The 27,587-nt window shown below is 57.3% G+C and overlaps 1 protein-coding gene across 2 annotated transcripts; it reads right to left on the bottom strand.

Moving 5' to 3' along the window:
* Positions 1-13,049: 13,049 nt before the first annotated feature.
* On the bottom strand, positions 13,050-26,885 carry PPRC1 (PPARG related coactivator 1). Of its 2 annotated transcripts, none has more exons than XM_054832542.1 (14): positions 26,607-26,885; positions 22,769-22,912; positions 22,471-22,623; positions 21,724-21,840; positions 18,569-21,344; positions 18,106-18,159; positions 17,642-17,702; positions 17,211-17,278; positions 16,255-17,047; positions 14,608-14,793; positions 14,374-14,437; positions 14,006-14,127; positions 13,712-13,863; positions 13,050-13,384 (listed from the first exon to the last, which is right to left on the bottom strand). In XM_054832542.1, exons 1-14 carry the CDS (start codon positions 26,739-26,741, stop codon positions 13,281-13,283), a joined length of 4,929 nt encoding a protein of 1,642 aa, XP_054688517.1. In that variant the 5' UTR covers positions 26,742-26,885; the 3' UTR covers positions 13,050-13,280. The 2 variants fall into 2 exon arrangements, with proteins under 2 accessions (XP_054688517.1, XP_054688516.1); XM_054832541.1 differs by having other exon boundaries at positions 22,471-22,626; positions 26,607-26,883.
* Between the last annotated feature and the right edge of the window lie 702 nt (positions 26,886-27,587).

Genomic DNA, 27,587 nt, shown 5'->3' with positions numbered 1-27,587 from the left:
CAAGGGTGACGGCTAAGCGAGCAATCACCAACATACCAAGGCGATGGCAGATCTCACCTGATCCCAGAATTAGGCTGGGCCAGGTCTGATACACCAGAGCTTGCACCACAGTGCCACCAACACCATCGGGCAGTTTGGTTCAAACTGAAGTTGATCCACCCCTTTCTTGGCCAACACCGTCAGCAGGCCCCAGCAGCCATTCCTCTGCTCGCTCCTGCAAGCGTCTCAGCACAAACTCTCTAGCTGGGACAAAGCTTCAGCCTCCCCCCGCTTCCCCACCAGCCATGAGACTTGCTACAGTGGGAGCATTGTTTTTCCCCTGTTTCACAGTGGCTCCCCTTTGATGTTAATTGTTTGCAGGCAAAGCTTAGTGGAGAGCCTAGCTGTTCTCTGGTTCATCTGCTGGTTACTACTGAGCTGCCCAGACCAGTGGAGAAAATGCTTTGATGTTAATGAGCTACAGACAATTTCACTTAACACCGAGCAGGGCCTGGCATCTCTGAGGTAAGACTTTCAAGGCAGATCCTACAGCAAGTCTCTCCAACATCCGTTTTGCCATAGGAACAGAATATATTCAGAAAGACATTAGAGAAGAAACCTGTCTTCTCACCTGGTCTTGCACCGCCCCCAGCATCATTACGGTCCCAGAGATGCCAGAGGCAGGGAAGTAGCTGGAACAAAAAATGGCCCCGTCGAATCACATGGTCTTTATGGGATTCAGTGGAAGCATGGTTTACCCCCTCGCCCCCTAAACCACCTGCCTCTCTGGTCCTGCAGTACGAATACACACAAATGGGAGAAGGGGATGGACTGTAAATTGCCAATTTGCAGGAGGCTGGTTCCTGTGCGACTAGTGCTCGCAGCAACCCCGTTCTGAAAGTGGCACCTTCTCCATGAGCACAGCAGAAGTCTGAATGAAACAGGCCAGCTGCAGTGAAGTGAGACTTGCACAGGCAGCCTTGGACTATCCTCTTCCTTAAGTGGATCTGCCAGCAAAACACTTTTCTGTAGCTCTGCTACAGGCAGCAGCACACTGCCAAGTGCACGCAAACCTACAGGTCAGCGATGGGTCCCCTCGGAGACAGGGTACGAAGGAGCCCATGGACTTGTTGCAGATTCCCTGGGTTCAGCCAGCCTTTGTTGGTTGGGACTCCTCCCTAGGGTAGCACCTCACGTGCTCGAGGGAGAGCCCAGATTAGGCAGAGTTCCTGCTGCAGAGAGGTGGTACAGGAAGCAGGGAAAGGTGATGAAGAAGTCTGCGCAGCAGAAATGTGAGGTACCGCAGCCTCAGGAAGACAGCATTGAATCACAAGTATGAACAAAGACAAGTGAGAAAAAATGCACAAATTCAATTTTGTAACTCTCTGCCAGTCATCAGCAAAAAATATTTACTATATCACACAAACTCTGCTTCTATTGACACAGCACGAGCTTCTGAATGATGAAGCAAGCGACCCAGTCCCTTGGGGAGCCCCCAGCCGAGCAGAACCAAATGCAGACTACGTGCCGTCAAGTAGAGCAACAAATGAGACCTCACTGAAGGTTAAGGAGAAACATGCCTTCTTCTGAGGAATGTGGCTTAATTCCAATATATTGCCTTTGTTAAATGATTTATAGTAATGAGAGAGAGATATTACCTTCTCAGTTTTCTTGCCAGGACAGGATTGTTCCCTCCAGCAAACTTTGGATTACAAAGTTAAAATAATGCAAACCAAGACCGAATGCTTGTCCCAGGCCCATTGCAGGAAGGAATTCACACAAATGTGTCTACTCCATCCTCCACTGAAATAAAACCTAACAAGGGAGGGTTTGGTTTTTTTCTGGAATTAAGAAAAAGAAAGTGACATAGAGGACACTGTGACTGATGCATTATATACATTTAGCCTCTGCTTAAAGACAAAAGAACTATCTCAAGTCATATTTACTGCAGAGAGCTCAGCTCTTTCAGCTCTGTCCTGGTTTCAGGTAAATGTTTCTTCATCCCCTCAAAACAGTTACAAGTTGACCTAGCGTTCACCTTGCTGAATGCACCCTTCCTTTTATCACAAAGGTGACCTTTCCTAGTCTGTTTATTCAATCCTCCAGTTTTCCTGTTCCTTTAATGGGGATAAATTCCCTGCTGTAAACCCCAGATTATTCCTGTCTACCTTCCAAATCTATTGCTTTCTATTTACATTAATATTACAATTACTTACAACACATTGTCTTGTGCGCTGAAATCCATCCTAAACTTAATGAACATCTCTCTTCTTTTCAGGCTGATAGTCTGTCCATCTCTGGTGAAGCTGCTATTGCATGTGACAATAAAACTCTCTGAAAAAGGGATCTAATTGCTGCCCATCCTGCACCTGCTCCATGGTGGTTTGCAGACTACTGCCCAGCAGCATAAATCACAGTGTTTTCCTTCCCACTCTCTGTGGGACACATATTGTGTGTCTTCCCACTGACTTGAGTAGACTTTCCAAACTACAGTGTTGTCTCCTTGGCCTGTATATAATGCTCTACCTTCAAAAGTCTCAGGATGGGTTTAAAAACAAACAAACAGAAAATCAAGAACGGGGATATTGTAGGAAGATAATAGATAAAACCCTTCATTTACACACAGATGCCCTCCAAAGCCAAATAAATACATACAAAGCCCTCAAGATGAGAGTTGCTGATGAATTCAACACCAAATATTTTTCCACCCTGGATGTGCCCACAGGGTTTTGCAACTGCCCTTAGCAAAGCAAAGCATGGGATTGTGAGATACGTTTTCCTTAGGCTGTTGCTGGCGCTGTGTCTGGCACCCACCATGATCCAAAGAAAAGCAGACTTGTTTCAGTTCTGCATGCTTTGCTCCAGCACCACTGTCCCTTGCACATACTCATATATCCTCTGCATGACACACGCATTCACACGAGGCAGCATGCGTGTAATGGGTGAGCTATTTTGCTGCTAAAGGAACAAATAACCGCTGGGTTCTGCTTTTCCCCCACTTGAGGGGAGAGGGTCAGCTGTCTTGTCTGTGCCATCACTGCCTGTGAGGAAATTTGCAGGAACTTAATCAACTTTGGTCTGATTCACTCAAATTTGCAAGAATGGTGGTGATACCTGTACGGTTCCAAAGCTCTTAGAAGGGCAATTAGCAGACAACATAGTCTTGTGGGCGTCAGTTCATTAAGGAGCTTGGCCAAAACCATAAATGCTACAGAAACAGGAAACAACAAAACATTAACTCAACCAAGCGTGTGGGTAGCTCAGAGGAAGGCTTGGTGCATCCTAGGAGAGAAGCAAGGGGAACAGTCAGTTGCACCTTACAAGCTGTCCACACCAGCAACCTGATGGGTGCAGTGTCCCCAAAATGAGGGATGCAAAGAGTTTGAGAACTTAAAGTTGGTCATGAAAGAGCCCCAAACCTGATATACTACAATAATAAAGGCAGCGCTCAAGAATGGCTTCAGACATTGATGTCCTGCACTCACAGCCACATTCAAAACTACGCTCAATGTTAAATGTGTTTGTGGTCACTGCGAAGGCGTGAGGGAAGTGCTGGAGGCTGGGTGACAAATGAGTAATCATGATAGTGCTTGCCCAAGAACTTTAAAGCCTTCCAGAGATGAAACCACTGAATTATTTGATGCAGTGTACAACCTTCTGCTTAAGCTTGCCTTGGTAATCAAGAAGTGAAAAGTGGCAAATGTAGTGCCAGTTTCTGAATAGAGATTGAGGAAATTAGGGAATGATTACCATACCCATCACCCTGGCAAGAACTCTGGTATGGCTATAAAAAGCTGAATGTCTTTACACACAGTAAGCTGACCTTAACCAGCAATGACCATAAAATGCTCCTTGCCATTTCAGAAGATTGGGGGAGCACATGCAGCTAGAAAATATCTCTGCCCTTCTCCAAAGTGATAAAAGTTTTCTTTTCAGTTACAATTGTGCATTCAGCAAACTGAAGAAAGAGCTGGTGAAGGAAGACATTTTCACGGAGCACAGCCCAGAGCTAGACATTGAACATGTGAATTTTATTTTAAAAAAGCAACAACAACAACAAAAAATTCAAGCCAATGTAAGATCTTGTCTCATTTCAGTAGGAAGATGATTGCCAGAGCAGCAGCTCAAGATGTGAAGCTACAGAAAATGATTCAGGCTACTAGCACAGTATTTGTCCAGGTTCCAGAAAGAAAAAAAAAAAAAAGAAGAAGAGGAAAAAAGAAGGGGGGGTGGGGGAAGAAAAAAGCCTGGGATGTTGTTTAAACTACCAGAGAACCACTATGTGTTGACATGTGTCTCATACTGAGCATATACTATTGACCACCTGATTAGGATAGTGGAATGAAAAACAGCTGGAGGACTTTAAGAGGTTGTCAGGGGAGAAAACATAATGATAATGGGAGATATTAATTACCCCCATATAGACCAGGTAGATACCATGTCAAAGAATGATGCAAAGACGGTATTTTTAGCCCTGATGAATGAGCAGTTCTTAGAATGACCACTCAGAGGATCCAAGTGGAGGATGAACTCTTGATTTAGTCACCAGTAGTACACAGGAGGGAGTTTGAAATGTAATAGTGAACAGTCACTTTGTCATAATGAACACAATGTGCTCAAATCCAATATTACTGCAGGAGAGGAAAAAGCAACAAAAAAGTACACTGCAGTACAAGGTAACTTAAAAGGGAGATGAGTATATTCTCCTTCAAAAGGGAAGAAGTATAAAAGTCAGGAAAGTAATTAAGAAGAACTTTAAAGTAGCTGATGAAAGGACAAAATGCTTGCAATGACATTGAGACCCTGTATTTAAAGCTTTAAATATGCTGTCACTCAAAATAGGCTAAGAACAACAACAACAAAAATCTCCAAGTCTGGCACAGTTAAGCAGCTGAACAAAGAAAACATTTAGAACTAAAAAGACATCCTTCAAAAAGTGTAAGTTATGGCCAAAGAAGAAATATAGAAAATCCCAAATTCTGCCAAGTTAAATAAAAAACTCCAAAACAACCCAACACATTTAGGCCAGCCAAAATAGTTTTTGAACAGCAGCTTGCTAAAAACATGAAGATTACTAATAAAAACATGTTTTACACAGTAGGAGGAAGCCTGCAGGGACTCAGGGCCCCAACAGTGAGCTTTAAGGGGAGAAGTGTCAAGAAAAATGACCTTGACTAGAGACTACTGACACCAAACATGGTTGTGCACATCCAAACATTTTTTTGCTGGGTATTGAGCATCCTGCACTGCCTCCCAGGCGGCTGCAGTTTAACAGGAATGGGTGTATGTATAATTTCTATGAAAGTTTGGGTCCAGCCTTGTAATTGCATCATTCCATTATGTGTCTTCCAGCAGGCTGAAGAAAATACTGCTGAAATAAGGTAGTGACTGACGGTTTCAGACCAGATTTCAGTCCCCGTTAACTTACAGACATTTCATTAATAGATGACTCTGAAGTGAATAGTCAAATGGGAAGCGCCGAGGTCTGAGGAATTAGCCGCTAGTCAAAGCATCATGAGAGAGAAGCAACAAAGACAAAACTGAGCCTAGCTTGTGGTTCTGGGAGGGGTTACTGCTTCACCAACCTTGCTGATATGGAGATGTTTAGAGATGTTGATAGAGATGGGGATTAGGAGAACAGCTGTCCACAGCAGTAAGCGGTGCTGGCTGCTGTCACCTCGTTCCCTGGTTGCTACTGGCACTCCAGAGACCCCGTCCTGCTCTGACCTATTCCTTTTATCCAGGCCATTAATAGCATTGCCTTCTCTGGAGTCTGCCTCCACCAGCATCCGGAGGACTCTGACTTAGTCATTTTTCCTCCAGTGGCAGCTACATTCATGACCAGATACATCCTGCAGGTCTCTTCGCTCACATGATATGGTAGGTAGCACTCACAGTTTTGTCAGCTGGTGAAAATGGACTGAAGTGGGGTCTGTCTGTCCAGTAGCCAGGCTTCAAAGCCTATAAAAACCCAAGCATAGTCTGAACTAGCTCCTTGTGCATCGTACCATGTGTTTCCCCAAAGGTTATGATCTTCTGTTATACATGTAATGTGCATTTTTTTTTAACCCATTAAGTACTTTCCCTACATGGTAAGTAGAACTTCCAAGACCTGGGATTGCAAGGCCCCTACGCTGGTCTCTGCGTGCCCTGAGGTGCACAGACATTGCCCGGCCTGCACACCTTCATTGCACAGCACCATAAGTTTCCCACGTGCACTTCACATGATGGACCATAGATATCTTGCTTGTTAGCCTTATCAGGCCATTTGAGTCATGCTGTCAAGCATGCCCGCTCTTGGGTTGCATGGCTAGAGCTGTTAGCCTGTGCAGCATTGCTCTAGCGAACAAGTGGTATTCGGGAATCCCTTTGCCCCCAGGTACTTGAAGGAGAGCTTCTTTATTTAGGGACAAGTTCCAACTGTCTCTAGGTAACAGAGAAAGTATATTTTCTGCTGCTTCTCTACATACTTCCTGCTTCTAAAAATAAGCTATTTAAAGATGCAGTTTCCAATACTCACCAGTTCACCTGGGAACAGAGCTTGTACACAATATTGGTATCGTACACAATTTCACAACCTTGTAGCTTACCCATTGACTAAGCCTTCTAGCCACACTCAATTTACCTTGCTTAGCTTTTTCACACGGACCTGTGGGTCTCCTTTGAATTAAGCCGGGAGGCGTTAAATCCATTTGTCCTAGTGGCATTATCTCCTAAGGCTCAGTTGTCACCTAACAGAATCTTCTGAGGTTAAACTAGAAACACCACGTCCTTTATCTCCCTCATCCATTCCCAGTACAAGCTCTCCTTCTTAGATTTTGCGACAGCCTGTGGCTGCTGATTTTGTAGGCTTCTCCTCAAGTTGTGTTATTTGCTGTGGTCACATCAGGCAAGCCAGCATCTTGGCAATATGGTGAGGCAGAGGATGGAGCACCCCAGCGTGTGCTGGGACATTCGGCAGAGGCCGAGCGTGCCGCCTGGAACGAAGCCGCAGAGATAAGCACGTATGGAAGCTGGCTGGGAGCGCCAGGTTGGTAGGAGAGCAGGAAGTTGTGAAACACTGCTAGTAAAACAGGCATTCATTGTAAGGACATGAAAGGGGGTGACATGGAGAAGATATGTCCTGAGGAGGTGTGAGAAAGGGTGGTAAAAAGGTACAGGTATTCTCAGGGGCTGACTACAGATACACCAGATGCAGCCTCGAGTATAAACTGTGCTGTCTCTAAGGCTACAAGAACAGAGAGTAGAAACTGTGCAACTACAGGAGCCTTTAATTTCCCAGTGAATGCCAGGCAATAAACGGTGCCAGAATAGCAGGGCTCAGGTATCCTCTGACAAGACAGAAAGCAAATTTCCTTATCGATTCACAGTAACATAAAACACAACATTATTCCAGACAGGGTTTTAGTGAATGGTGGGCTTGCTCTATCAGTCAGGCAACAGAGCTGCAGGGAGGAGCAGACACGCAACGTAGGCAGAGCCTGCAAGAGGACACAAGCCAGCTGCGGTCAAAACCCAAAAATGGGGTTTATTCTGTTTCAGTAAAGGTGATTATGGGAACACAGGGAGCAATGAGATACTTAATGAAACAGGAAGAGAACAATAGGTATTGTATTTAGATGAGGCTGCCAGTTTCTTAGACTAAGGCACTCAATTCAGAGTTAGGGATGATGCACTACGAACCAGGAGAAACTGCTGCTAAAGGCAAAGATAAGTCCCAAGGTTGGTAAAGAGATACAATTGAGACTGCCCACACTGCATCAAAAAAAAGCATAACCAGGCTGCAGGAAGGATATTAACTACGTATCTTGGGAATAAATTCGGGTTAGTAAGTCCATAGGTAATTTCGGAAGAGTCAAGTGCGAGCTCCCAAAATGCAGAGGCAGCCCAGGGTTGGGAGGGATTGCAAGCACTGACAGAAGTAGTTCCTCACAGGGGAAGAAGAAGGGGACCTTCACCTTGTCAATGATGGGAGAAGCAGGGTGAAATATGACAGCACAAAGGGCAAACTCAAACGCTTGGGGACCAGCAGGAAGGACATTTGCTGTAAACTGGTGGAATGGAGGCACTGAAGGAATAAAAAGACCTTACCGCACTGAAGGATGAATGTGAAGCAGCAGCGTGATGCTTCTGTGAAAAAGGAATGGCATGATGCTAGGATGCATCAGACAAGTTATTTTTAGCAGAGACAGAGACATTATTGCCATTGCGCAAGGCATTATGAGACTTCTTCCAGAATATCCTTGTAGCTCTGCATCCAGGAAGGATAAATTTCCACTGCACAGAGAAAAACTATCTGAATGCTGAGATAAACAAGTACCAGCTGATGAACATCTACTAGAAGAGTTTGGCTCATTTGTCCTGGCCAGACAGAGGGGACAAATGTATTTCTCAACCACTGAAAGAAAATATTAAATAAGAAAATGTTAAGAAAATCTTTAAGACATACGATAATGGCACAAAATAATAAGTTTACATGGTGAATTGGGGAGTTTCTAGACTGGCCAGGAATGAAGTTCTGGACCAGCCAATTAAGAAGGGTAGTGGGGCACCTGCAATTTAACTCACAATTTGGTAAAACTCCCTCCATAAAGTTCTAAATGAAAGAGCCCTGGAGAGGGGCAGTTCAGCCTGGGACACAGCTGCTGGCTGGCCAAGGACTCAGCAGAGCTAGGGCCATTTGGAGGAAGTGCCACTTCAGCCTCAGGCTTCCAGGTTTCTGCCGGTCACTGTGAAGATAAAGAATAAACAATTTCTTTCTTAATTTGCTTCTAAAAGTACTGGGGTTTTCCTTCTTCCGGAGCACTCAAGACAAGCTCTGGGGCTCAGGCATTGGTGCTCCCAGCATTACAGCCCCAGAGGTCTGCTCACACATTAGGCTTAACGCTATTGCCAGATTAGGGTCAGGAGGGAATTTTCCTGGATTGATAGAAAAATTGTGGTTACATTTTTTGGGTGGTTTTGGGGTGAGGTTTTGGTGGTTTGTTTTTTTTTTTTTTACCTTCTCCAAGTTCACATCTATTTTCTAGATCCTATGTAATTTTTTTCACCAATTCTCTGCCATCACCAGGCTGCAGACCCGAAGGTCCCTTAATCTCCCTGCTGGCTTCCGGTGCCTTGTTACAGCCGCAGCTTTTTTGCTGAGAGGAGTCAGGAAGCATTTGCAGCGCCTGTTTTGGGGGGTGACTGGAGCAAGTATCCAGTCTAGAGGCACTGGCAGAACGTTCATTGCACCTTTACTCACAACTGCAGGACACTTGACTACGAGATGACCCTGGAGAACTGCCCCAAGTACACGCGATGACTGCAAAAGCAGCTGTAAGAGGGAACACGGGAATTAACCCAGGCTCTCAGCTGTATGAGCACAGATTTAAAGCGCACACAACCACTGGCTGGCCTCCAGGGCTTGCTGGCAGGCAGGCGGGGATTTGGGATGAGGGATGTGTAAGAGAGCAGAGAAAGCGTGAGAGTGAGGGAGCCCCAAACCTGCAGGCTCTGCGTGCCGTAGGGGGATGAGCTGTCCCAGCTCTCAGGGGCTCCTCTGAACCTCCGTTTCCTGTCTCACCCTCAAGGGCTGGCAGTCCCAAGGAAGGGAATGGCTGCAAACAGCAAGGAGCTCTGCAGAGCCAGGTTCGTGCCTGGCACCTCTTCCCACAGGGGTGCCTGTCAGCTTTCAGGATGAGCACACTGAACATGTTCAGTTGGATCTTAAGTGTGGAAGGTGCTGCCGTCAGACTCCCCTGCTAGCCCTCTGCTTTTTGCACGCGGTGTCCAAACAAGTTTACGCACGGATAAATTAAAATCCCTGCGTATGTGCAACAATTCAGCTGAAGCACTTGTGGTCCATGAGACCAATACGAACCCCAAGTCCAGTCAGGTCACCCCGTTACTGCAAGTTACTACTAGTGCCGCTAGCATGTCATCCCTTTTCCCCAAGATCATAGCTACACCAGGCACAGGCCCCTCGTCTTCCAGGTTTTACCCACGATGAGAGCCCACTCTGGATGCCATTCTAGCTGCTTTCTAGCTTGCACATCACGTTCAGCACATACTAATGCAAGAGGGAATGACAAGCGAAAGGGAAGAGGAAGGTGTGAAATCAGCATCGGTCCCTTGAAAGTCTGTTTGGGCAGAAGATCGCAGAGGGCAGGGCCCGGTGCGAGGAGTGTTAGGGACAACCACAGGAGGGTCGAGTCTGCAGTACGAACAGAAGCGGAAAGGTTGAGAGTGCCTTGAAGAGAAACAGAGTCACAATGCCAGCTCCATTTAGCGACCTCTCAGGAAACAGTCCCTGTGTAGTTGCCAGCCATGGGCTGCTGCAGCACGTGGCAGAGCCACTCGTGCAGGCAGCGACCAGCAGGACTTACCTATCGGTGTGCACAGAGGGAGCCAAGGCATGGCCCTGCCTGGGGAGCTCCAGGTCCGAACTCCCAAACTGGGCTGTCTGCAGCACAGCGGGGTGCTCCGGCTGGCACGGGGTGGCACACAGTGCTGCCAGCCGTCAAGCCTGGGGCCATCCACACATGCGATGACTCCAAGAAGAGCCAAAGGCAGGCACAACCCGCCTGTGTTAGAGCTCAGGGGATGCATCTGTGCTGCCCTGCTACCACGATAGCTATGCTCACCTCTGCGGCTGCAGCTGTGCTCCAAGTGCTTCTCCTTGCCGCTGTCCCCTGATCCTCTCCAGACAGCTCCCGCCAGCACCCACACTTCCAGAGAGCTGGCTGTGCACCACTTCCCGCTTTCCTGCCTCCTCTTTGCAATGGTGCCTTTGCTGCCAGCTGGGCGGCAGGAAAATACCTTTCTGCAACTCTCACCCCCTCCACAACAGACCTTAAATCAATAACCCCAGAACACAGGGGCAAGTTATTGCTAACGGAAACCATTAAACTGTAACACGGGGGGATAAAGCCAGTCCCTAACACTTGAAAGATTTATAGGGCACAACAGCAGGGTGTTAATTCTTTTGGCAACACCAATGCTTTCGCACCCCCTGCCTTTCCTCACCCGCAGGGGCGAGGAGAGGGGACCATGTGCAGCCCAGCCGCAGGAACACAAGGGACACGGCCATGTTGGTGCTGCAGCCAGCAGTACCTACATTTGGGGTGACACCGCAGTTGGATGGCTGCCTGAATGTGCACACCTCAAGTCCATGGGGTAGCACATCCCCGGGGGGTGTTCCCTGGGACATCCCCCATTCCCAGCTCCCACCTGCCTCCACAGCTGCAGCAGCGGTTCAAGGAAAGGCTGCAAAGAAACTTTGAGACCAGCTAAAGCAGTTGGAGAAGGCAAGCCAGCTTTTGGGCTCACGAGCCTTTCTTCAACCTGAAGGTGTTTTTGCAGGTGAACAGGCACTCTCCTTGCAGTGCTCTTACTTGGATCTACATGCTCTCAGCACCACCGTGGCAGCTCACAGGGCAGGGAGCTGCCTGTCAGCACCGCGATCGACCCAGCCGCCCTGGGCAGGAGAGGGGCTGCACAAGTGCTGCAGCAAAAGGGGTTTGCACAGAGTCCCAGAAAGGGCTGCTTGCATCGTCCTCCCACGTCCCTGCACTGGCTTTCATCTCCTCCAGCCTTGTCCTGCCAAGCTGATGTCTCTGGGAAGAGCTGCGTTACTGATTAACAGCCCCCTGCTATCCCACTCACACCTTTGCCTGCAGCTGCCTCCTTGGACCCTCCCTTGTGCAAAGTCCAGGGCTAGACAGGATAGGACAGGGTGGGAGCTCACCCCCACATACCTGGGCAACTGTGGGGGCCTCCCTGGGCCGAGCTGTGGAGCGGCACGAGTCATCCCGCGTGCAGGCAGGACCAGAGGCATCCCTCTCCATCCAGGGCAGCAGAGAGGTAACAAGTGAGCTCCAGCCTCTGTGCTAATCCCTGCCCGATAAAGTTGCTGCACACCCCAAGCACACCCCCGAAGGGCCTCAGAGGACTGAGCATGATCCAAGTGGGAACGTCAGCTTGACTGAAGCCCCTGCCCTGCATCACACCCACTGGACACCCCACCCGAGGTTTATTGTGCTATTCCACTCCCTGCTCTCCTACCAGAGGAGGGGGCACTGCCTCCATCAGGCAAGGGAGCTGGGAGACTTTGACCAGCCCTCTCCCATCTCAGGCACTGAGAGGAGCCCTGGGGGGTCCATCCCCTGCCCGTCCCTTCTGTCCGTGCTCCCCCGGCTCTGCAGAGCCCAGTCAGGTGGCTGCAGGATCCCCCACCCCAGGGTGTGCCGAGAGGGGGCCCAGCTGGGCACCACTGCACCCTGCCCAAGTGTGTTCCAGGAGCAGGTTGCAGGGCCCTGGCACTGCCAGCTCTGGGAGAGGTGCAGGGAAGATGCTCAGGAGCAGGCAGCTGAACCAAGCACGCTCCCTTAGGGGCTGCCTGGGATCGCCCTTCTCCTCTGTGAGTTGCAGCATGCTGCCGGGGCCTGGACAGGCATCCTGCATCCTCCCCGTCACTGCCCTTCCTCTGCCAAGCACCATCTCACTGTGCTCTGCCCACTGCGGATGCCTGTAACCTCTCTGTAGCCACACCAACATCTCTCCCTCAGGGGACACCCAGAGATGAGATGTCAGAGATCCCTCTCCTCCTGGCGAGCTGGAGCAAAACCAACCAGCAGGCTCAAAGGGGACAGGCAGACTCCGTGGTTGCACACGCTGCCCTCAGAGCGGGCAGACCCCTGCCTGTGCTCCTGCCAAGGGCTTGAGCCCCCTGTACCCCAGCCCGCAGCGGGGAGCGGTGGCGGCGGAGGATCTTGCACTGCCCCTCCGTGGCCACCACGGGAGGTGCAGGTGGCCCCAAAACCCAGCCTGGTGCCTCTGGGCTGGGATGCGGGGTCCCCACTCCAGCAGAGCCCAAGAAATGGTCAGAGGGGTCACTCTGTGCCAGGCCACTTGTGGGCTGCCACAGACCCCCCAGAGCAGCTCGGTGACCCCAGTCCTGCCCCACTTCCCCCAGATACCCACTCCTGCACCCAGTGCCCAACCTGCAGTGCCCCCAGAGCAGCCTCATCCCCCAGGGCCCTGAGGGGGCACAGCCTGCACGAAGGAGGAGACGAGGCAGCGCTGCTGTTTGGGCATCCACATTTATTACATGGCTGGGGCAAGCCTGGGGCTGCCACTAGCCTGCGCCCCTCTGGTTGAAGGCAAATGACCCGTCCTCCTTAAATACTGGTTATAAAACAAATTTCTTTTTTTCCTTTTTCTTTTCTTTTTTTAAAAACCCCATCTCTCTTTCTCCATACTTTTTTTGTCTTTTGTATTTGAGTATAAAAGCGGGGGCGGGCGCTCCGCCTCGCCTGCTGCTACCTCCGCAGGCTGCGCTGTGCCTGCCGCAGCAGCGTGTCGAAGTCCAGGGAGTCAAACTTGCTCTTGACAGGGGCTGGGTCGAAATCTTCCCGGTTTGAGTCTAGAAGACATGGAGAAAGGCTGCCTTGAGCCATGGGGACACTGGCACAGTTCTGGCCATCCCTGCAGCAACTCCTTCCCATCTCGCTTCACATGGCAACCTCCAGATCCAGAGCTGGGCTGAGGGAGGACCGGGCCTGGCCTCCATCACAGCGCTGGAGGGACAAGGAGCCCCCATCCAACCTCCCCTCAGGGCAGGACTATCCCTGGACATGGCCCTGCCCAGCCAAGCCTGACTGACCCCAAGGATGGGGACCCCTGTACTTCTGGGAAGGAGAGAGGACCCAGGGTCCCCCCGCCCCGCAACTTGGGGGCTGCCGCGACTCACCCAAGTCGGCATAGTTCCTCCTGCAGAACTGCCGGCGGCCACCGAAGCACAGGTCGAAGGGCTGCTCATCCGGGCGCCGCAGCTTGTGCCCACTCTCAATAGCGGCAAAGGCCTCCTCAGCATAGCGGTAGGTGACAAAGCCATAGTTGTCCCTGGAGCCGGAGAAGGAGAAGGAAGGAGATCAGCAGCGACACAGTATGTTTGTCTCCCCTCGGTCTGCACCATCCCCTTGAGGAATGGGAAAAGAGGAGCCATCCCTGGGCAGGGTCTGCCCCACGTCCCCACAGCTCTCACCCCTCAGAGCGGAAGTGCAGGGTGCACTCTTCAATGTCCCCAAACACAGAGAAGCGGTGCCGCAGCTCCGATCGTGTCATCCTGCTGGGGATCTTGCCAATGAACACAACTCGCCGCTCCTCCTGTGGGCAGGGATGTGCCGTCCGTGAGATGGGACAGAGGGGACTCAGCGCCTCTGAGCCCTCCTAGTGAGTGGGACCTCTCGCACAGAGCACCCTCCCTGCATCGCCACCCATCAGACCGTGCCCTGGCCAGAGCCTCCCAACAGTGCTTACTGCAAAGCTGTGACCTCACAGCTTTCTGAAGTGATGGAGTGGCTGGGGAGCCCCAAATCCCCAGCTGCAGCTTCCCAGCCCCCCAGCACTCACTATTGCACGTTCCTTCTGGAGGATCCTCTGCCTTTGGTAGTGGTCCTGTGCATCGTAACTGTATCTAGCAGGGCAGAAACCGGACACATGAGCTACAGGGTGATGGGGGTGCCAGAAGAGAGTGATCCTGGACACAAGGGATACACTGAAGGAGTGGGTCCACTCCTGCCCAGGTCACAGGAGGCCAGGAGATGGGTGCAGGGGAACTCACCCCTGCAGGGTGGTCACGCTCACCTTCTCCGCCTGTTACTCCTCCTGCGAGGCGAGGGGGAGCGGGAGCGGGATCGGGACTGGCTGCAGGACGTGGACCTGGATGAGTAGGATGACGTTGATGATGAGGATGAGGATCTGTCCCGGGACCTGCCACATGACCCACAGCTGGAGCGGGAGGAGGAGCTGTGGGAACATCTTGAGCGGTACCTGGGGGACGGAGAGACACAACTCAGTGCTGAGCCCTCCCCTGCCTGACACCACAAGGCTCCAGAGAAGAAGAAAACCTCCATCTTCCCCAAGGCACCCAGCACCTTACTCAGACAGGACCCATCCCCAGGGTGAGCTGGGCTATGGAAACCTCTCCCTGAGTTTGCCAGGAGCAGTAACGACACTACAGAGATGTTGCTCCACTAGGCTCCAAATACCGCAGTGAAAAAGGAGCAGGATCACACCAGGCACAGCCTCTGAAGAGCAAGAAATAGTCATGGGGGCACACGGCTGCGGCTGGGCAAGGACTCAGGAGGGGCCAGGGCTGCCATGCCAAGCCCCACATAGCGCACAGGATGAAGCTGGAGCCATCACATCGACGTTGCACTCAACAGCCATACAAATGGAGACACATGTACCTCCGACCACATCGAGGGAGGCGGCATGCACTGGGACAGGGCTGGGCTGTGTGCCCACAGCCTCCTGCCTGCAAGAGCTTCTCTGGCAGGGCCAGGCAAAAATTAAGAGCAGCAGAACTGAAACTGCCCTGGAATCAAGCTGTGCTGCCTCCAGCCAGCAATAGGGTGTCTCTCTAAACATGCTGCCCACAGGTGGTCCCTGCCATAGGCAAACCCAGGCCCCAGGCTGCCTGGAACTGCCACACATTCTCCTGGAGGACAGCAGGTCAGGATGGCACAGTCCGTGGGGACGTTTCCCAGCACAAGGCCAGCTGCATTTGCTGGAAAGCCAAGCCAGCCAGGTCAGGTCCCTGAGGTGCACATCCCTGGGACATGGCACTATATACGTGCCCTTTCCTGCTACAGCCTCCACACCTATTGGCCACCGATAGAGAGGCCGTGGTTGGACAAGCCCTTCGTGCCTGGTGACCTGGGTTGTCTCCAAAACTGGCTGAACACCCAGGGACGAACAGATGAGGGACTCCACAAGGACTCCAAAAGAAATGCTTCCCACAAAGACCAAGCCACCGCACTTTCCTACGCAGCCACCTCCATAAGGAACACGGGGAACCCCTGAGGCAGCCAAGCCAGATGGGTTTTTCCTCTGCTTGCCTCCAGCAGCTCCCTGCTGCCACTGTGGCTCCTCTCATGTCTACACCTAGGGCTGTACCAGCCCCACCTGCATTAATACTCCATAAAAAGCATCCAAAAGCCAAGGTGCAGCCAAGGACTCATCCCATGGTGCTCCAGAAGTAAGAAAGCCTGGCTCAGCAGTGGCTTTGCAGGCACAGATGTGGGGTTCTGACAGACATCCACTGCCCTGGCAGGTGTTCCAGCAGCTCCTCCTGTTTCCCAGCCAGGGACCCCTTCAGGGGGACCATGAGGAGAAGAAGATCAAACACAGACATCAAGTAGGTCCGTAAAGAGGTGTCCAGGCACCTTCGCAAAAGACTGGCCACCAGGCAATTGCCCAGAGCAAGCAGACAGATGCTCCACCGCTTACCTTCGCCACCGCTTGGGCGGAGGGGAGAATGACCGTGACCGGGATCGGGAGGATGAGGATGAAGATGAGGACTCGCTAGCTCCATCCGAACTGGAGCTGAAAGAGCGGCTGGTACGGCTCCGGCCAGCCCTCCAGCTGCCGGCAGAGGGGCTGGGCGAGTCCTGGGGTCTCCGGTAGCAGCGCAGGGACTTCTTGGCAGCAGCATGGCTGGGCTGGGCACTGGGAGTCCGCATCTCCTGGTCCCGGCACGGGGACGCGGCTGGAGACAGGAGCACCGAAGTGGGGGGGCTGCTGCACCTGGTGGTGGCCTTGTTAGGGACGCTAGTCCGATAATCCAGGGGGGCTAGGCAGGCCGTCCCCAGGGTCTCCTGGCTGGGCCCCACGGTGGTGGTGGGGGCTGGCGGGGTGGGCTTGGGCTGGTCCAGCGTCCGTTTGGTTAAGGAGGAGATGGGTTTGATAGTGATGTCCCGGTGGTGTTTGACATTCCAGCGGGAGCCACCCTCGGTGGGGGGCTGCGTGCCGGTGCTGCCGTTGGTCTCTGGCTGCGCCGCACCCAGGACGCAGTAGTCGTGGTCTCCCGAGCAGACGTGGCTGGGGGCTGAGCTGGCAGGGGCCAGCACTGGGCTCTTCCCCTGGAGCTTGCTTGGGGGCAGCAGCTTGGCTTTCGTCAGCTTGGCTGTCTTCTGGGGCCCCTCCTGGGGTGCGGACCCAGACGACTTGGCCTTGGCCAGCAGCGAGACAGCGGGCAATGGCTTCCAGAGCTGGTGGGGGGGCGTCGCTGGGGGGGTGAGGCCTGTGAGAGCACCAGACAGCTTTCAAGAGCAGCCCCTCGCTGCAACTTGCCCAGCTGGGGCTCCCTCCTAGCCCACCCCCCCTCAAGCCCTGAGGTCTCCCCCAGCCCCATGACAGTCCCTGCCCGGACACGGCGGGCTCCCTTGCCTCATCCCGGGCATTACCTGCCACGTTGGCCAGCTCAGAGGCCTGCAGGTTGTCCGGGGGCTTCCTGTCCTGCTGGGTCTCAGGCCTGAGAAGGGGAAAAGGAGCTTTGTCAAACACAGTGGCCAAAGGCCAGCCCCACTCCCCACACCTGGGGCACCTGCCCAAGCTGCCCCCCTGCCCAGACAGGGGGAACAGAGGATCTGAGAGAGCTGCATGGATGGAGCTTACACAGCCTGGTCATGCCCATCCCTTTCCCCCAATTTTTCCCCCTCCTTGCCAGCTCTGGTTTCCAGCCCAGCGAGGGGCTCAGCTTCTCCCAGGCCAGAGATGCAGCCCCTGGCACAGTTCGGACCCTGCCAGAACCGAGAGCTGCCCCATGCCCCTGCTGAAGGCAGGGCTCAGCCCTCTGCCAGGCTGGGACACTGCCTGCGGAGGTCTTGGTACTCACCTGGAGCTCCCCGCTGGCCGCCTGTCCTCGGGGGGCTGCACGGGAGCCTCCTCCTTCTTGGCTGAAAAGGGAGCAGGTGGGTGAGGGTGGTGAGAGGCTGGGGCAGGGGATGGACCCCGCATACAGGGAAGGGACAGAGCACCCCAGGTGCAGTCAGGGAGAGGTTTCACGGTGCCCCAACCCAGCTCCTTGCAGAGAGCTGCTGCAAGTCCCTTTTCCTTCCCAGGCTCTTCACCACCCCCTTGGCTGCCCCAGGGATCCCCAGCTGCTTTCACAGGCCAGAAAAGAGATGGGGGCAGAGACGCCCCCAGGACAAGGCACCCAGGCAGGGTGACACCAGCCCACAGGCAGCAGTGTCCCAGCCCTCCTGCTCCCACCCTGCCGAGAGAGCGCGGGCAGCCCGGGGAGGCCAGCGTGGCATGGAGGGAGCCCGCAGGGGATGGCACAGCACGGCGCAACCGCACCTTCAGACTTCTCGAACTGCTCCAGCAGGCTGGACAGGTCAGTGGCTTCGATCCCTGGGCCAGGAAGAGAACACAGCCAGTCAGGTCAGCCAAAACCCTCCTGGCACCATGGGGATGCACCTCAGCTCCATCCTCCCCCTGCATCAGCCTCCGCAGGTGACGGGGCGAGCACTGGGGAGAAGCAGTGGCAGAACCTGCAGCAGCTCTGCATCTCCTGCAGCGAGGACAAGAGCACCCAGCTCTGCAGCCCCAGGAGGGACCGGTTTGGGCACAGCCAGCCCAGACCGTCCACTGGAGGCAATGTCCTGGCAGAGCACTGGGAAGACACTGCAAGCCCGTGGGCACAGTTTTGCCACCCTTGCCCCTAGAAGTGCCAGGAACTGGTCCCACTACCCGCAGCTGCCGGCAGCACCACAGCCTCACCAGCTACGCTCACCCGGTGCCCCGTAGCCCTCCTGCTCACCAATCTCGCTGATGAAGGCTTGTACAATATCCTTGCTGCTGTCGGTGGGATGCGCCAGGCTGAGAAGCGGCTGGTGTCTCCACGGCCGTGTGGCGGGTGCCTTGGTGGGCAGGCTGCTCCCTTGACCCACTTTTGGTGGTGGCGGTGCTGCAACCTGGGAGACGGATTTGTGGCCAGGTGGCTCCTGCCCGACAGCTGCCTTGGGCTCCAGTGGGGCTTTCTGCAGTGCCCCCTTGCCTGGCCCTGCAGAATCCTCGACGGGGTGGATGCTAGGGGACTCCTCAGCAGGGCCAGCAGCAGGGGACACCTCTGCAGGGCAGCTGATGGCAGCTGAGGAAGCCTTTGGGAGCTGGGTTGGGGCTGCAGTCAGGGGCTCCTCTGGAAGCTGGGTGGGGGCAGCTTGGGGGGCTGCCATGTGCTGGGCTGGTGCTGCAGGAGGGACCTTGCCAGGCTGGGCAGCAGCAGGCGATGGGGCTGCCTGGGGCTGGGCAGGTGCCAGGGCCGGAGGGGCCTTAGGGAGAGAGCTCTCCCCCGCCAGCCGTGCCTGCCTCCTGGGGTCCGATACCCTGCTGGTTGCCGGCTTGGCCGGGCCATCTGCAGCCCCCATCTCGCTGGCCGGGGTGGTGAGTGGCAGGGTGGGGAAGGCCGGCGGCTCCGGGCAGCCGAGTGCCGGGGCAGCGGCAGGTTGCCCATGCAGGATGGCCGCGCTGGGGTGGCCACCGGCCGGGAAGGCAGCAGTGCCCTGCAGTGCCACTCTGGGGTCCCCATACGCCAGGGGAGGCACCGGAGGCGGCACGGGGATTCCTGGCCAGTAGGATGGCGGTGCCCACCCTACCGGGGCATAGGGGCCCCCGGGGCCAAAGGGAGCCGGGGGCGGCACAGCTGGCGGAGGCCAGGCCATGGCTGGAGGCGGGAGGCCAGGCACCATGTGAAAAGTACTGGGGGAGCCGGTGCTGGGTGGCGGGGGCAAACCATGGCAGCCCATGGGCTGCGGGCCGAAGCAGGGCCAGGAAGGCACTGGTGGGTAAAGGGCGTAAGCACCGGCAGAGGTTGGCAGCATCCCGGCAGGGGCTGCCCCAGCAGCTGGGGGCATGTTTGGCGCAACAAAAGGCATTGGTGTTGTTGGGGGTGGTGGAGCCGTGGCAGGTGCCGGAGCCGTGGCAGGTGCCGGAGTTGAAGCTGGAGCGGCAGGAGCTTTGCTGGTAGAAGGGACAGCAGCGGGGCTGGCGGGTTTCTCGGGGCTCTTCTGAGTGCCGGCCGCTTCGGTGGCAGTGCGCACGGGTGACACCAGGCAGGGGATCTCAGCCAGTTCTGTCGGAGGCTCGGGGACGCTGGGCCACTTGCTGGCCGCTTGTTTCTCTCCGTCCTTCCTGCCGCCCGGGCTGGGCTGGCGGTGCAGCATGCGGATGCGGTATTCCCGCAGGCTCAGGGCCTTGGGCTTGGCTTCCTTGGGCAGGCCCTCACTTGGCTCTGCTGCCAGCAGGCTCTGGGGAGGCTCCAGCCCCACACCTTGCTCTGGGAGCGAAGAGGCAGCCTCTGAGACTCCACTGCCCTCTCTGGCAGCCAGCTGTGCATCCCCCTCGCCCTCAGCCAGGTCCGCCAGGTCGGGACGCACTGCTGCTGGCCGCTCCTCCGCATTTGGTGTGGTCTTCTCCGGAAGCACCACGATCTCAGCCTTCTCCGGGACCTTGCTCACCATTTCTGGCACAGACTCCTTCTGTGGCTCCTGCTGCGCTTTCTCAGGCAGCGAGGCCCCTGCTGTGCTCCGGGGCCTGCCCCGGGGCCGCGGCACCCGCTCTGCACGCAGCTCCATCTGCCCCTCCTTCCGGGCTTGCTCCAGCTGCCGCGCCAGGAAGTCCGAGACCTGGACGGAGGGACGTGCTGCCCGCCGCCGGCTGGTAGGCGGCTGGCCCAGGGGCTGCCCAGAGCCAGCAGAGCGGAGGCGGTGGGCCACGCAGTCCCTGCCTGGCCTGGCCTGCTCGCTTTGGTCCTCCTCTGCTTTCTTTTTCCGACTCTTCCTTGCTCTCTCCCGGCCGCGTCCCTTCTCGGAACCCTCACGTTTGCCACGTGCTGGGGTCTCCGTGCCGCACCGTGAGCTGCTGTCAGGGCTCCAGGCTCTGGGCACTGCTGTCTCCGGTGGGGAAGCGCTCTCTGGGGTAGTGCAGGAGGGCTCCTTCCCGGGTGGTTTCTCCTCCTCCTCTAGCCTGTTTTCCTGGGCTGGAGCTCCTGGCATCTTCTCTCGATCCTCTGGGATTGACTCCCCAGTACCCTCCTCTGCTCCCAGGAGCTGGGGCTCCAGGTCAGGGAAGCTGGGGGCCAATGGCTCCAGGACCACAGGGATCTCTACACTCTCCCCCTCGCCAGGCACAATTTCCAGCAAGACGGGACCATTCAGGAGCTCCTTGGCCATGGGCTCGGTCTCGGGATCCAGGCACACAGTGAAGGTGGGCAGGCAGTATGGGTGCATGGACTTCACCAGCTCACTCAGGGACACATCGCCCGTGTTGATGATGCAGGGGTCTTCACGCTCCTCCAGTGCCGCCCCGGCCCCGCTCACGCAAAAATCCCCAGCCTCCATGCTGCTGTCTAGCTCTGGACTCAAGGCGGCCTCCTCCTCCTCTTCCTCCCCATCACTACGCTGGGGCAGGGGCTGCTCTCGGGCCCAGTGCCGGCCCAGCTTCCTCTCCACCCTCGGGGTGCTGCATACTTGCTTCTTTGGCAGCGCCAGGTCCTCGAGGCAGTGAGCAGCACGGTCCCAAGCCAGGTCTGTGTCAGTCTGGGAAAGGGAACCAGAGCAAGCGTCAGCTCCTGGGCTTTTACTGGAGCCCCCTCCAGGCACAGCCAACTGTGGGTCTGCTGCAACTCCGCAGCAAAGCCCCTGGCAGATGAAAAGCTGGAACACATTTGATCCTCCCAGTAAGACACAACGGAGCTGGAAACCTGCCACCCCATGGGGACATCCGCAGCACCCCCAGTCCCACAGCACCCACCAGCCCCTGATCCCACTGCTGCCGGTGCCCTGCACAAGTGTCGCTTCTAGGAGAGGACGCCCGTGCCAGGCAGGCAGGCAGGGGCTGGGGGGTGGCAGGAGGGACACAGTTACCCCAGCACCACCCTGATGATGCTCCTTCAGCTTCCCCTGCTCAGCTGCTCACCTTCCCAACCACAGAGATGCTGCTGCTGCTGCTGAGAGGCCTGAGAGCCTTGGGCTGCTCCAGGGCAGGGCTCTCGCACTCCACTGGCGGACGGGATAAGCTGAGAAACTTCTGAAACTGGAGAGAAGACAGACAGAGCGTGAGGTAGTGTCCTGGTTTTTGTCTGGGATAGAGTTAATTTTCACAAAGAGTTGGAAGGGGACACATCCAGGACAGCTGACCCAAACTAGCCAAAGGGATATTCCATACCATATGATGTCATGCTCGGTATGTAAGAGGGGGAGCTGGCTGGGGAGGGGGAATCTCTGCTTGGGGACGGGCTGGGCACCACGTTCTGGGCAGTGAACGAATTGCATTGTCTATCACTCTCTTTGTATATTCTTTTATTAGTAGTGTTCTTATTTCCCTCTTCCTCTGCTGTTGTACTAAACTGTCCTTACCCACCCCACGAGTCTTACCTTTTTCTTCCAATTCTCGTCCCCGTCCCACTGGGGATGGAGGGAAGGGGCAAGCAAGCAGCCGCGTGGTACTTAGTTGCCGGCTGGGGCTAAACTGCAACAGGCAGCAGCAAGTTCCTGCTGCTGGAGGGGACAGGCCACCCTGCTGCTGGTTACAGGGACCATCCCAGGGCACTGGGGACCAGGGTTCTACCACCTCAGGGCACTCCCATGCCAGGACCTGGCAGACCCCTGCCTGAGCATCTTCCTGCCTGTTTTGGGGTCAGGCTGCCTCCACCCCTCAACTCACCGAGGGATTCTCCCGCTCCCGAGGCGAGGTCAGCAGCTCCGCGTCCATGATGGTGTCAAAGGGAGACAGGGTCTCATCGTCTGTGCTGTCCAGGATCTCGGTGATGGCAGTCAGCAGAGACAGCTCGTTCTGCGCATCCAGGCAGGCCTTGCTCTGCTGCAAAGGCAGGGGTGGTCTCAGAGGGCAGCAGGGCACGGCCATGGACTCCGGCCATGGGGGATGCTGCTGCCACCCCCATCCACGCCACAGCCAGAGCCAGCCTGGCCACCACTTCCCACGCCTGCCTGTGGGCTCCCACCTCGCTCAGAGAGAGGTCCTCGATGATGGAGATCACAGAGGAGTCGAGATAGTTCTGCATCGTCCCCAGGATTTCTTCAGCCTCCAAGATGGTTTCTGCATCCAGCGACGTTAAGTTCAGGTCATCCTCCTCAAGGGAAAAGCACTGTGGAGGAGCACAGGGAGCCAGGTAAACCTTCCTGCCTTGCTTTTCAGGACAGGTTCTGGCCAGTCCACCCCACTGCACAAAGCCCTGTGCCACTTTCAGCCCGAGACCCTTCCGATTACCAGGGATGCCTCCAGAACGAAAAATCCCATCCGATTTGTTCCGCAGCTGCGCAATTGGGAAAGATGAATCGATAAACCCCCAGCAAGTCCCAGGCTCTGCCTGACACTGCACACCACTTGTGCTGGATGGGGAGCAGCAGGCTCCCCCCACCCCACAGACTGTCATGCGCTCCTCTGACTCCAGCTGTCGGCGCTTTAGATAAGCCCAAAAACGTTACGAAATTCATAACAAAAGCGCAGGAGTCAGCAACAGGGATGCAGCCGGCTGCCACTGCTGGGGCCCGACACCTCTGCTGTAGGCTACAAGAGGACATGGGCTATGCTGACGATCCGGGATCAGTCTGGCTTTGTTGCTGTTCTTCTTTCAAATTCCCAGCCTCACATCCTTTGCAGACCCCCAACTGGCTCCAGGGATGTTTGGGTACCACCCAATAACTTCAGAAAGGTCTTTGCACCGCGCTACGTGGTGCCATGCAGCCCAGCGCTGCAAGGTGGCCAGGAAAAGCAAGATGCTGGGCAAGGACAGGGGCTGCAGCCCCCGGCCGAGCAGAGCCACTGGACACACAGCCTCTGCCAGGAGTGGAGTGGCAGCGCAGGCGTGTCACCGGCACGAGACAGGACTTGAATTCCTGTTTGCAGATGGGCTTAGGCACAGATAACGCAAGCAGGGAAGATAAGGGCACCAAGGACAAGCCCTGGGAGAGCACGTCTCCCTCCCAAAGCTGGCAAGGAGCAGGCAGCGAGCCGTCCTCCCCCCACAGCAGCACAGGGAGAATTTGGCTGTACCCTGGGAGATGCGCATCTGATGTGGCTCACCTGCATTTCTCACAGGTATCGCAGCTTGCACAAGCCTGAGCTCAGGCAGGACAAAATGCTCCGTCCCTGTACAAGACCTGCCTGAACTTTGAAATCCTCTTCCACTAAGAGGGAAGCTGCACCGGAGGGAGAGCAGGCATTTCACTAAATAGGTGATTCCTAAAATATGGCAGCACCAAAGCCACGTGCCCAAACACCAGGTACCTGGGCCTCTTCAGACACTTCTGCCCATCGGACAGAGCACGCACCTCTGGCTGCAGCACAGCCAGGAGCGAGCCCTGTGTGACCCTGCAGCAGGGGCATTCCAGGACCAGGCTGGAAATGAAAGGCAGGACCCCCACAGCACCGCCCCACAGCCACCGGCCCAAACCTCCCCAGCCTGTTACTGCGTGCCGACACAGCAGCACCGAAGAGCAGAGCTTGCAGCACTCTGGGGCTCGGCAGGCGGTACGGTAGCCCGGGACCCTCTCCCAGGGCTCTCTGTCTGGAAACGGAGTCCATTGGTGACACCAGCGCACTGCTCCACCCCACTGTGGGCTACAGAGCAGTTTTACCGCTCAGCATCTCCAGTCCCCTCCCTCGGCCGGCGCCGGCTGCCGGTCAGAGCCCGGCGCAGAGCCCTGCTGGCAGCTGTCTACAGCGCAGCCTGGCCGTAATTCCCAGCCAATCCTCCCGGAGATACCGGGAGGAGCGGGGAAGAGCATCCAGGCTCACACGCCCAGCACCGCCAAGCGCCGGCGCACAGCCCTGAGTCAGCAGTGAGCACCCGAGCACCAGCGGCCGAGGGACGCGGCGGTCGGCTCACCCCTGCCTGCTGACGGCATGGGGATCTGGGGGATGCCCCCAGGGCTGCATCACCCTGCCCGTCTTGGCACAGGGCTGGCTCTCCCCAAAGGCAGCGCCTAATAAGAGGTTTCCAGCTGTGACCGGCGCTGGACGTTTGGAGGGAGGGAAGGAAAATCCTCCCACTCAAACAGCCTCTTCCCGCAGCTCCTGCCCACAGCCTGGGAGGGAGGGTGGGCGATCTCCCAAGCCCTCCTCAACTCCTTTGACTCAGGGCCTTGCAACAAGGAGTCCCACAGCTGTGAGTCACCGGCGAATGAGGCTGCGTTCCCCCAGGACTCCCTTTGATCCACCTGGGGCCAGGCACTTCCTTAAGCCCTCGCCTCTTCTGCGTCGTCAGGGCGGGGGTACAAACCAGCCCAGCCTGCTCCTGTGTCCCTGCCCGCTCTCCTCCCTGCCGGAGACCCCTGTCCCCCAGCTCAGGGGGACACCCTCCATGCCCTCCCAGCTCCCTGTGTTTGCTTTATGCTCCGTGGCGCAGCAGGGATAAGACCGCGGGTCACAGGGATGTTCAAGGACAGGCTTGGGCTCAGTCACGCCGTGCCTGAGCAGCTGGCGCAGCTGGGAAGAAGGGAGGATGCTGGCAGCCCCGGAGAGAGCTTTGGGCGCACAGGGAGCCAGGGTTTGAGCCAAGAGCTCAAGATGGAGCAGGCCTGAGCGTGGCCACCAGCTCCTGTGGCACCCAGCTGGAGCAGGGGACACCATGCTCACTGCTGCGGTACCCAGGAGGCACAACCAAGGCCCCTGCGGGCAGCTGCCCGTCTGAGCTGCGCTGGCGACGCGCAACACGTGCACCCGGCGTGCTGTGCCGGGGCTACGCCCCAAGCAGAGGGAGGCCATCCTCCCCGCAGTGCTCCGGCTGGGCTCCAGCCCTGGGCAGGCTGCCAGGGCGGCTCTCACCTGTCCGGAGCTGCCGGTAAGGGCACGGGGCTGCTGCCCGCCGGGACGCGCGGTGAGCTCGGCATGATCTGAGGATTTCTCAGCTGGTTTTGGGAAGCGTCAGGCAGGAACGCACCTCTCTTCTCTACATGCAGATGGGTCTGCCCGTGTCAGGGAGTGGCAGGATGGGCTCAGCGACCCCCTGCCCAGGCTCAGGGTCTCCCCCGGGGCAGCCCCCTGGCCAGGCAGAAGCACCTTGAAAGGGGCAGAAGCGTGGGGCTCCCCGAAATCCCAGCGACTGCACGGCGCAGGTGCCCCCAGGTCCTGTCCAGGGGTGCTGCACCCCCCCGCTCCCCATCCAGACAGCGGCGCACCCGCACCCAGCCCAGCCCTGGCAGGGTCCTACTGGGGCCGGTGACACCGGCGGTGGCAGGGACGCTGTGCAGGGGCGGCAGCACCGCGCCCCAGACCTGCCCCGGAGCGGGAGACGCTTCCCCCGGGATAAGCCCCCGGTGCAGCTCGGGGAAGCTCCCCCACTCCGGCGCGGGCCGGAGCACCCCACGTCCTCCACCCGGAGCTCCTGCCACCGAAACCGGCGGGTGTCCGTGTCCGAAACTGTGCGTGTCCCCCCCCGCGGCCGCAGGTGGTGGAGGGCGGCGCCGGGATGGAAGGACCGCATGGGGAGGGGGGGGACCCGGCCGGCCCCTCCTGGCCCCCACTCCCCAGGGACTGGCTGTCACCCCCCGCGGGGGACACCGACACCCTCGCCCCGGTGGGTCCCCGGGCCGTGCCGCGACCCCCCCCCCCCCGGGGGCTCCCCGAGCCGGTGCCGCCGCAGCCGCCACCCCACCCAGGCAGGAGAGCACCGGGCGCCCCACCTCGCCTACGGAAGGGGCGCCCCGGGCTCACGCAGGGCCCCCCGCCCGCCGCCGGCGCGGCAGGCCCGCTCCCGGCACACGTGGTGCCGCCGCCGCGGGAGCCGCCCCGGCCTCCACGTGTCACGGCGCGGCCCGCCGCGCCTCGCCGCCGCCTACCTGCAGGGGACTGCCGGCGCGGAGGGGCGGCTCGCGCGGGGCTCCGCCACCCGCCAACCCTCGCGGAGCGGCCGCGGCGCCGCCGATCCCGGCCCCGACCGCGGCGGGTACCGCTCCGCCCCGCAGCGCCGCCATCTTGGCGCCTCCGCTCCCAGCGCGGCCACTGCCGGGCGCAGCACGTGACCGCCGCCCGTCCCGCACTACAGCTCCCGGCGGCCACCGCGCCGCCCCGCCCCGCGCGGGGCACGCCGGGACCGCACCCCTTCGCCGCCGGCGGCGCGACAAGCGGCGGGTACCGGCCGGCGGGGGCGCCCGGCCGCGGGGTGGCGGGCGGCCATCTCGAGGACGGGCAGCCCTTGAGCTTCGCCGCCATCTTTGCGGCGGGCGAGGGCAAGGAGGGTCGGCCCCGCCCTGCGGCGCGCCGTGGGCGGGGCGGCGCTGGCGTCACTGGCGGGAAGCGCCCAATCGGGGCGGGGCGGCCGCGCGTTTTCCCGCGGTGCCGGCGGGTTCCGCCCCGCCGCCGGCTCTGCCGTACACGTGGGCGCGGCAGCCTCCGGTGTCCCGGGAGGGGTCGTGGGGGCCCCGTGTGTGCCCTGGGCTCCCGGGTAGGTGGGGTCAGAGCCGCTGCGGAAGCAGCGCCCGGCCGGGGCTCGCTGTCCCCCGGCTGCGAGCCTGCCCTGCGGCGGGGGGGGCCTTTGCGGCAGCGCGAATGGTGTTTCATCGAGTTAAAGGGACGGGGGGGAAACCAAAGCCGGCTCGTTTGAGACAGCCGCGGTCCAGCGCGGCTCCCCCGGGAGGGGCAGGGGACGCTGGTGTGCGTGGCTCTGGTCTGGTACCCCCTGCTCAGTGAGCCCAGAGTCCCTTTGGGTACTGTCACCTCCTGTGGCTCTTCCTCCGCTGCCCCGACAGCAGGATTGTGTTGTGGGGTGCAGAGATGTGCTCACAGCAGCACAAGTGCAGCGTGGACATGTGGGTGGGAGC

The sequence above is a fragment of the Grus americana genome, chromosome 7, assembly GCF_028858705.1.
Source record: "Grus americana isolate bGruAme1 chromosome 7, bGruAme1.mat, whole genome shotgun sequence".
NCBI lineage: Eukaryota > Metazoa > Chordata > Aves > Gruiformes > Gruidae > Grus > Grus americana.
The sequence above is the reverse complement of the archived record's forward strand: the minus strand, read 5'-3'. Positions and strand labels throughout refer to the sequence as shown.